This window comes from Tamandua tetradactyla, chromosome 12 (genome assembly GCF_023851605.1).
Source record: "Tamandua tetradactyla isolate mTamTet1 chromosome 12, mTamTet1.pri, whole genome shotgun sequence".
Lineage (NCBI taxonomy): Eukaryota > Metazoa > Chordata > Mammalia > Pilosa > Myrmecophagidae > Tamandua > Tamandua tetradactyla.
Genome location: NC_135338.1, coordinates 24,867,146 through 24,877,862, shown reverse-complemented (window position 1 = coordinate 24,877,862; position 10,717 = coordinate 24,867,146). Strand labels below are relative to the sequence as shown.

Below are 10,717 nucleotides of genomic sequence, written 5' to 3'. Positions count from 1 at the left end.
CAGCAGGATTTGAATAGTATTCGTTCTCGTTATCTTTATTGTTCCCTGAGAAATCTTTAAGGCGCGCGCGAGAGGTAGGACTGTGACTCCTTGTCCCTGAAGAATGAATCCTTTATCAAAGTTTTCGTCAACCACGTGGTGGCGCTGTGGACAAAGACGGAAAGTGGAAGAAGACAAGGAGTGTTCTCTTCCCTTTAGGCCGGCGCACGCAGCGCCAGGCGCAGCCATCGGACTACAGGCGAACCGGAATCCAGTGACAGTTCGCGGAGCCAGAGCTTCAACATCCGGGCATTACCTCCTTCCCAGCCCTCCTCCTCCTATGCCGACAGGAAGCGGAAGTGAAGAGTGCATATCCCGCTGCCTCTTAGCAACGGGAGGGGTTTCGTGACCCAACCCCCTGACTCCGGTAGTGGCGTGCGAGGACTGGAACTATTGCAGCCACGATTGCCCGGCGGGGACCAGAGCCGTACAGTCATCGTCAGAATGTCGGGCAAAGACCGAATTGAGATCTTTCCCTCGCGAATGTAAGTAAGAGAATGTGTCGCGTGACACCCGTAGGTTCAGGAACGCCTGCCCGGAATGCGGTACCTCCATATTCTGAACCAGCAGCTAGGTACCTTGTTTCTTGAGTCCCTCTTGAACTGCCCTCAGCTTCTTACTTCGTGGTCTGTGGTGAACGCTCCCGAAGAGCGCCCACACCCAGTCCTCTTGAATGTTACAGATCGGACAGAATGATTCAGGTTATAGGAACAGGCGCCCTGACTTTTGTGAAAAGTCACCCATTTCACGAAACATTGCTATGTGCCAGGCCCTGAGACGGGCATTGGATTTATATGACTGAATCTTCGCATTCCTGTCCTCACAGAGCTTACAGTTTAGTGGTGAGGAAGACAAACAAATGAGATTTGGTAAATTATCTGAAAAGGGAAGTTTACTGGAGTGGAGAAGGGGCATGTAAACCAAATTAGCGATAGAATCGAATCACTCTTGTATGGACGTCAGAGATCTTGAATCGTCCTATTCATTTTCCAAAACTCCACCTGCCCTGAAAAGACATCCTGTGTTTCTGAGGCACGCCATCACCACTACACCTTGTTCAGACCTCCGTTGCCTGATGAAGTGATATTTGTTTACATACATTTCTCTCCCGCTAGAATGTTAGCACTCCAGGTTGAAAGTGTCTTCAATATTTACACATTTAGAAAGTACACAAAAAATGTTGCTTGAACAAATTTTTGCCTTGGAGTCTGCTTAGCCGTAGGATACGATTTCTTTGGGTCCGAACTCTTTGGCAGAAGAAAGAACTGTACCCCAGGTTTTTGGCCAGTTTGAAAATTTTTCTCAAATCCCCTTAACAGATTGTGGAGTTGCAGAGAGTAAAAATGTTCTTATTTGTGTTGTCCTCCACCTTCTCTCCTTTTTTTCAGTGAGGAGGCAGAAAATCAGATTTGCCTCTGGCATTAGATTGTTTGATTGTCGTCCTACATAGAATCTGAGAATACAATTAAACAGTTATATTCAAACTCAAAGGCCCATCTCTGCTAGGTTGGCTACAGCTCTTAATAAAATGAATGCTTTCTTTACCTTCACCTGTTGGCTTTCTCTTAGCTGTATGTATTAGATAGAAGCAAACTAATTGTGTAGAAGGGCAATAGATGTGAAAATAGATAAGAATGTTAACATTTCTTGCTTTTATTTTGGAACTTTTACTTTGTTTGGGATTTAGAGGTGAGAAAAATGTGAAAGCAAAAATTGCAGTTTGAGAGTACTTGAGAGTAGGTAGCTTGCTGCCTGAGAGGAAAATCAGATGCAGGAAGTAATTCCTTCTCTAAATATTTTCCTATGGCCTGACAAAGGTGCTTTGTCATGGAATCATATGTCTTTGATTCATCTGGAAAGAAAGTCATCATCCTGAAGGTCAAATATTTTTTGTAGGGGTAAGTAGCTCTGAAACTTGTAAAAGAAAAAATTTTTAAGACCTGGGCTAGAACATATACTGATGATTACTGTTATACAGACAGTTCAAATACTGTAAGGATAAGACAAAATTATTTTGTTAAATGTTGCTTAGGCGCACTTATGCACAAGAGAAATCAAAACAAGTTTAGAGTAAAAGCAAAAGAGGCATGAAGGATTTGGAGTCAACAGAGGTCTGTCAAATCCAGGTTCTATTATTACATATTAGCTATAAGCCCCCTTGGGTTAAGAGTGTATGTCATTTTTAGAGTCTCAATAAATGAAATTTGTTCATGTCACAGAGATGCCGTTACCTAGGAGGAAATAAAAATCAGCGTGGAGAACTTAATCTATTCACCTTCATACTGTGAACTTCATGGAATCTTCAGTACTAGGGTTTGACTTAAATTTGATCCAGGTCTTTGAGCCCAAATTCTGGCATTTAGTGTAAACAATACGGTGTGTTTCATGTACACATTCCTGCTCATGCTGGAAGCTCAACCTGCTTTAGTTGGCTAGACTTCTGATGAGGACAGTCGGTGCAAAGTCAACTACTGATAGCTCTTTCAAACAGAGCTATCATCTGATGCTACTTGTAATCTTTACTGGGAGGCAGCATGTCGTATGGTTAGGTACTAGGTTTGTCCCTTACTTTGAGCCTTGGGCAGATCACTAGAGACAGAAATCTGTGATTCAAGTTCCTGCCCTGCTTTTTCTTCTCTGAGTAACTGTGGGAAAGTGCTCCACTTCTCTGAGCCTCATTTTCTTGATCTTTAATATAATATTTGAAGTCCCTTTCGGCTACAAAATTGTGACAGTAACTTTAACTCTATTGCAGAAGAATTTCAGTATAATCTGAGAATTTAGCCTCAAGGTATAATAATTGCTATTTTGCATTGATTAATACCACCAGTGATATGAAATTATGTCCCCTTTTACAAATCACTATAAGTGCCTTGGTCATCCAATCTGCTGTTAAATTTTATTGTATAAACATTTTTATTTCATCATTAAATTATATCTAGCATAGAATAGAAATGTCAATTTCTGCTGTTACTTTCTTGACTATGGTATTGGTTTCTGATGGGAAAATATTAAAATGAGTTTAGCAGACTTCAGTATAAGTTTAATTTGCCACTGCTCGGGAGTCATATATGCCATTTGTTACGTAGAGTCATTTACAGATTAATAAAATGATTAGTATTTGTGTTTTTTCAATATGAACTTTTTTATCACATAGTTGTATATTCATCATCATGAACATTTCTTAGAACATTTGCATCAATTCAGAAAAAGAAATAAAAAGAAAACAAAGAAAAATTCATGCATACCATACCCCTTGCCCCCTCCCTTTCATTGATCACTAGCATTTCAATCTACTAAATTTATTTTAACATTTGTTCCCCCTATTATTCATCTTTATTCCATATGTTTTACTCATATGTTGATAAGGTAGATAAAAGGAGCATCAGACACAAGGTTTTCACAATCATGTAGTCACATTGCGAAAGCTGTGTCATTATATAATCATCTTCAAGAAACATGGCTATTGGAACACAGCTCTACATTTTCAGGCAGTTCCCTCCAGCGTCTCTGTTAAGCCTTAACTAAAAAGGTGGTATCTATTTAATGTGTAGGAATAAACTCCAGGATAACCTCTTAACTCTGTTTGGAATCTCTCAGCCATTGACACTTTATTTTGTCTCATTTCTCAATTCCCCCTTTCAGCGGAGAATGTTTTCTCAATCCCTTGGTGCTGAGTCCCAGCTCATTCTAGGATTTCTGTCCCACATTGCCAGGAAAGTCCACGCTCCTGGGAGTCATGTCCCATGTAGAGAGGGAGGGCTGTGAGTTTGCTTGTCATCTTGCCTGAGAGAGAGAAGCCACATCTGAGCAACAAAAGAGGTTCTCTTGAGGGAGAAAGAGAAAGGTCTAATTTTAAGTAGGCTCAGCCTGTCCTTTGCAAGGGTTAAGTTTCACATGAACAAACCCCAAGATTGGGGGCTCAGCCTATTGCTTTGATTGTCCCCACTGCTTATGAGAATATCAAGAATTCTCCGCTTGGGGAAATTGAATTTTCCCCCTTTCTCACCATTCCCACAAGGAGACTTTGCAAATACCTTTTTATTCACTGTTCAAATCTTTCTGGGATTTACTGAGGCATCACTCTAGACAAACCTACAGAATCTCATGCCCTATTCAAGATTCCATGTACTTACTGTGTTCAGTTAAACTGACCATACAAGTTAAATTAGGAAATGCACTACCCAACATATAAACTTGGCATCAAATAAACATCATCTCTCCCTTTAGTCTCACACAGAAGTTGAAGTTTTAAAATATGGATGATATCATCCTTTACCCAGTCTTCTGATATACTTTAGTCCTATGCAGATAAGCTTCATTCATATCTCTGTTTGATGGCTGATCACTTTTTCAATTTTTTAAACAGTTACTGTATGGGATACTATTGACTTTCATAGCTTCAGAGCTCTAACTCTAAATCTCAGGTGTCACATAAATACCCGAAGTTTGTGGGAAAGACCATGTTATATACAAACAACTCAGTATCTGAGAATTTAGAATTAGCAATTACACTTCCTGAAAATATATGACTGTTGTAAGAGTTTACAATCTAGGACCCTTTATAATATGTCCCAACTTGATAATGCCACACTTTTAGTAGAAAAAGTAAAATATGGTTGTGGTATAAGATTCAAAAGATAGACTAGAGAGTATCATAGTAAAAAGTAAGTTCATTTTCTTCAGTAGTCCCATTTCCCAAAGCTAACCAGTTACCAGTTTCTGTGTATCCTTTCTAGCACTATCCTCTGCGTCTATTATAAGCATATTTATCCTTTACTTTACACAACTGAGAACACATTCTAGATGATAGTCTACTCCTTGCAATACAATGCAGGGAAATTATTTCAAATACATTTAGATCTACTGTTTTTTTTTTTTTAATGACTGCATATCATTCCATTGTATGATGTGCTATAATTTAACATTTAGCATGTTTTTCCACCTTTTTGCTATTATAAGTAAGACTTGAAGTGCTTATACTTAACCTTGTACATGTTTTTATGCATATGTGGGAATAAATCTGTAGGATAAATTCCTCAAACTGGTATTACTGGTCCTGAAGGTAAGTGGAATTTCAAATTTTGGTATACATTAATGGACAGATTTCTTAAAAACCCTTAACACATATGTGATGGAAACAGAAACATTATTTTAACTTACAAATCAAATAGGTTTTTAAACTATGCTGGCATCATAAAGTAGGGCTCCTGATAACTAATTTATAATTTAAAAAATATTTACTCCAGATGTTGATTAAGAAATGTTTCTATTTTAAGTTAATGTCTCCTTTATGGAACACGTAGTATGGACAACTGTGGAATTTAAAAACCAGTTAAACTTTCAGCCCTATATTTTCACTCATGGCATCAAAGAATAAAGCAACCTTTGAACACTATCCTGGGGGAGGTATTTTTGCTTCTTTTAGACAATGGTAAGAAATATTTTTGAATCTGTTATATAGGGCACAGACCATCATGAAGGCTCGATTAAAAGGCGCACAGACAGGTCGAAACCTCCTAAAGAAAAAATCTGATGCCTTGACTCTTCGATTTCGACAGATCCTAAAGAAGATAATAGAGGTAGAATGAACTTTTCTTGGAATTAACTAAGGAAAATTCAACCTGGCTCTTGATATTAAAATTTTTTTTTAATTTATTGGTTTTTTTATTGTTATGTATAATACATGCAAAGAAAAGAAAGAAAAAGCAATAATATTCAAAGTATACTTCAACAAGTAGTTACAGAGCAGATTTCAGAGTTTGTTATGGATTACCGTACCACTATATCAGAGTTTTCCTTCTAGCTGCTCCAAAACACTAGAGGCTAGAAGAAATCAGTGTAGTAATTCAGCAGTTATACTTGTTTGTTACATCCTATTTTTTCTGTTATAACTCCTCCTCCTTCTTTGATCCTACTCCCTATCTATTAGGGCTCTTTAGGCAATATCTGTTCTGACTTTCATGGGGAGAAGGGGTGTTGTTGACACTAAGGGTAGGGGGATGTAATTAGTTGCTAATTTTTTTTCCCTTGGCTCATTTTGTTTATTATAAGGCTCTTAACTTTTGACAGACAATGACTCGGTCCATCAAAAGTCATTCCCTAAGGATTACTTTTTTTTATCTTTTTAAAAAAAATTTTATTAATTAAAAAAATTACAAGAAACAAACATTCCCAACACATACACTCAGCAATTCACAATATCATCACATAGTTGCATATTCATCATCATGATCATTTACCAGAACATTTGCATCAATTCAGAAAAAGAAATAAAAAGACAACAGAAAAATATAACAAACAGAAAAAAAATTTTTACAGGCTATACCCCTTACTGATCCCTTTCATTGATCACTAGCATTTCAAACTAAATCTATTTTAACATTTATTCCCTTATTATTTATTTTTATTCCATAAGTTTCTCTCATCTGTTGACAAGGTAGATAAAAGGAGCATCAGACACAAGGTTTTCACAATCACACAGTCACATTGTGAAAGCTGTATCATTATACAATCATCATCAGGTAACATGGCTACTGGAACACAGCTCTACATTTTCAGGCAGTTCCCTCCAGCCTCTCCATTACATCTTGGATAACAAGGTGATATCTACTTAATGCATAAGAATAACCTCCAGGACAACCTCTCGACTCTGTTTGGAATCTCTCAGCCATTGACGCTTTGTCTCATTTCACTCTTCCTCCTTTTGGTTGAGAAGGTTTTCTCAATCCCTTGATGCTAGGTCTCAGCTCATTCTGGGATTTCTGTCCCACGCTGCCAGAAAGATCCACACCCCTGGTAGTCTTGTCCCACGTAGATAGGGGGAGGGTGGTGAGCCTGCTTATTACATTGGCTGGAGAGAGAGGCCACATCTGAGCAACAAAAGAGGTTCTCTTGGGGGTGACTCTTAGGCTTAATTTTAAGTAGGCTTGACTTATCGTGGGGTTAAGTTTCATATGAACAAACCCCAAGACTGGGGGCTCGGCCTATAGCTTTGGTTGTCCACACTGCTTGTGAGAATATCAAGAATTCAACTTGGGGAAGTTGAGTTGTCACCCATTCTCACCATTCCCTGAAGGGGACTTTGCAAATACTTTTCCACTCACTGATCAAATCACTCTGGGATTCATCAGGGCATCACCTGGACAAACCAACAAAATCTCATGTCCTATACAAAGTTCCATGTACTTAAGGTGTTCAATCAACTATCTACGTAAGTTATATTAGGGGATGCACTAGTCAAAGTATAGATTTGTACCAAATAAACATTTTTTGCTTTAGTCTCACACATTAGTTGAAATTTTAAAATATTAAGTACCATCTATTTTCAGCACACTACAGTAATGACATTCTTTTGTTCTTCCTCATGCAAAAACATTTTTTAAATTTGTACATTTAGTCACTATCATTATACACTCTAGGCATTCCTAGATTACACCATCTCAATCTTTATCGTCTATCTTTGTGATTTCATTTATGCCCCAGCCCTCCTCCCTCTATGCAGCTTCATTCAGTGTTTTAACATAATTATATTACAGTTAGGTAATATTGTGCTGTCCATTTCTGAGTTTTTATATTCAGTCCTGTTGCACAATCTGTATCCCTTCAGCTCCAATTACCCAATATCTCACCCTATTTCTATCTCCTGATGGTCTCTGTTACCAAGGAAATATTCCAAGTTTATTCACTAATGTCAGTTCATATCAGTGAGACCATACAGAATTTGTCCTTTTGTTTCTGGCTAATCACACTCAGCATAATGTCCTTAAGGTCCATTCATGTTGTTACATACTTCATAACTTTATTCTGTCTTACAGCTGCATAATATTCCATCTTATGTAAATGTCAGTTTGTTTAGCCAACTCTCTGTTGATGGACATTTTGGCTGTTTCCATCTCTTGGTAATTGTTAATAATGCTGCTATAAACGTTGGTGTGTAAATGTCCTTTTGTGTCCTTGGCCTCGTGTCCTTTGAGTAGAGACAGCATATAGATGGGTCCTGTTTTTTAATCCATTCTGTCAGACTATGTCTTTTGATTGGAGAGTTTAATCCATTAACATTCGGTGTTATTACTGCATGGGTAGTACTTTCTTCTACTATTTTGCCTTCTGGATTTTATATGTCATATCTAATTTTCCTTCTTTTTACCTTTACGCATAGTCTTCCTTTCTACACTCTTCTCTACACCTCTTCTGTCTTTTATATGTTATATCTATTTTATATGTCATATCTAATTTTCCTTCTTTTTACCTTTACTCATAGTCTTCCTTTCTACACTCTTCTCCACACCTCTCTCTTCTATCTTCATATCTGTCTCTAGTGTTCCCTTTAGTATTTCTTGCAGAGCTGGTCTCTGGGTCACAAATTCTCTCAGTGATTTTTTCTCTAAAAATGTTTTAATTTCTCCCTCGTTTTTGAAGGACAGTTTTGCTGGATATAGAATTCCTGGTTGGCAGTTTTTCTCTTTTAATAATTTCAATATATTATCCCACTGTCTTCTCGCCTCCATGGTTTCTGCTGAGAGATTTGCGCATTGTCTTATTGGGCTTCCCTTGTATGTGATGGATTGCTTTTCTCTTGCTGCTTTCAAAATCCTCTCTTTCTCTTTTTTTTTTTATTAATTAAAAAAAGAATTAACAAAACAATTAGAAATCATTTCATTCTACATGTACAATCAGTAATTCTTAATAACATCACATAGTTGCATATTCATCATTTCTTAGTACATTTGCATCAATTAAGAAAAATAAGAAGACAACAGAATAAGAATTAAAACAATAATAGAAAGAAAAAAAAAACAAAAAACCTATACCTCACATGCAGCTTCATTCAGTGTTTTAACATAATTGCATTACAATTGGGTAGTATTGTGCTGTCCATTTCTGAGTTTTTATATCCAGTCCCGTTGTACAGTCTGTATCCCTTCAGCTCCAATTACCCCTTCTCTTTTTTTTTTTTTTTTTAATTAATGGAAAAAAAGAAATTAACCCAACATTTAGAAATCATACCATTCTACATATGCAATCAGTAATTCTTAACAGCATCACATAGATGCATGATCATCATTTCTTAGTACATTTGTATCGGTTTAGAAGAACTAGCAACATAACCGAAAAAGATATAGAATGTTGATATAGAGAAAAAAATAAAAGTAATAATAGTAAAATCAAAACAAAACAAAACAAAAACCTATAGCTCAGATGCAGCTTCATTCAGTGTTTTAACATGATTACTTTACAATTAGGTATTGTTGTGCTGTCCATTTTTGAGTTTTTGTATCTAGTCCTGTTACACCGTCTGCATCCCTTCAACTTCAATTGGCCATTATCTTACCCTGTTTCTACCTCCTGCTGGACTCTGTTACCAATGACATATTCCAAATTTATTCTCGAATGTCTGTTCACATCAGTGGGACCATACAGTATTTGTCCTTTAGTTTTTGGCTAGACTCACTCAGCATAATGTTCTCTAGGTCCATCCACGTTATTACATGCTTCATAAGTTTATCCTGTCTTAAAGCTGCATAGTATTCCATCGTATGTATATACCACGGTTTGTTTAGCCACTCTTCTGTTGATGGAGATTTCGGCTGTTTCCATCTCTTTGCAATTGTAAATAACGCTGCTATAAACTTTGGTGTGCAAATGTCCATTTGTGTCTTTTCCCTTAAGTCCTTTGAGTAGATTCCCAGCAATGGTATTGCTGGGTCGTATGGCAATTCTATATTCAGCTTTTTGAGGAACCGCCAAACTGCCTTCCACAGTGGTTGCACCATTTGACATTCCCACCAACAGTGGATAAGTATGCCTCTTTCTCCGCATCCTCTCCAGCACTTGTCATTTTCTGTTTTGTTGATAATGGCCATTCTGGTGGGTGTGAGATGATATCTCATTGTGGTTTTGATTTGCATTTCTCTAATGGCCAGGGACATTGAGCATCTCTTCATGTGCCTTTTGGCCATTTGTATTTCCTCTTCTGATAGGTGTCTGTTCAAGTCTTTTTCCCATTTTGTAATTGGGTTGGCTGTCTTTTTGTTGTTGAGATGAACAATCTCTTTATAAATTCTGGATACTAGACCTTTATCTGATATATCATTTCCAAATATTGTCTCCCATTGTGTAGGCTGTCTTTCTACTTTCTTGATGAAGTTCTTTGATGCACAAAAGTGTTTAATTTTGAGGAGCTCCCATTTATTTATTTCCTTCTTCAGTGTTCTTGCTTTAGGTTTAAGGTCCATAAAACCACCTCCAGTTGTAAGATTCATAAGATATCTCCCAACATTTTCCTCTAACTGTTTTATGTTCTTAGACCTAATGTTTAGATCTTTGATCCATTTTGAGTTAACTTTTGTATAGGGTGTGAGAGATGGGTCTTCTTTCATTCTTTTGCATATGGATATCCAGTTCTCTAGGCACCATTTATTGAAGAGACTGTTCTGTCCCAGGTGAGTTGGTTTGACTGCCTTATCAAAGATCAAATGTCCATAGATGAGAGGGTCTATATCTGAGTACTCTATTCGATTCCATTGGTCGATATATCTATCTTTATGCCAATACCATGCTGTTTTGACCACTGTGGCTTCATAATATGCCTTAAAGTCAGGCAGCGCGAGACCTCCAGCTTCGTTTTTTTTCCTCAAGATGTTTTTAGCAATTCGGGGCACCCTGCCCTTCCAGA

At 37.3% G+C, this 10,717-nt stretch overlaps 1 protein-coding gene across 2 annotated transcripts in view; it reads left to right on the top strand.

The window, feature by feature from the left end:
- The first annotated feature begins 196 nt into the window (after positions 1-196).
- ATP6V1D (ATPase H+ transporting V1 subunit D) overlaps positions 197-10,717 on the top strand; it is a 51,600-nt gene continuing 41,079 nt past the window's right edge. The window contains exons 1-3 of one of the 2 annotated variants that reach the window (XM_077122778.1): positions 547-613; positions 1,857-1,937; positions 5,504-5,621. In XM_077122778.1, coding sequence (XP_076978893.1) covers positions 5,517-5,621 — 105 coding nt within the window. In that variant the 5' untranslated portion in view covers positions 547-613; positions 1,857-1,937; positions 5,504-5,516. Of the gene's footprint in view, positions 525-546; positions 614-1,856; positions 1,938-5,503; positions 5,622-10,717 lie in introns of those variants that run through there. The other variant, XM_077122777.1, reaches the window with a different exon arrangement.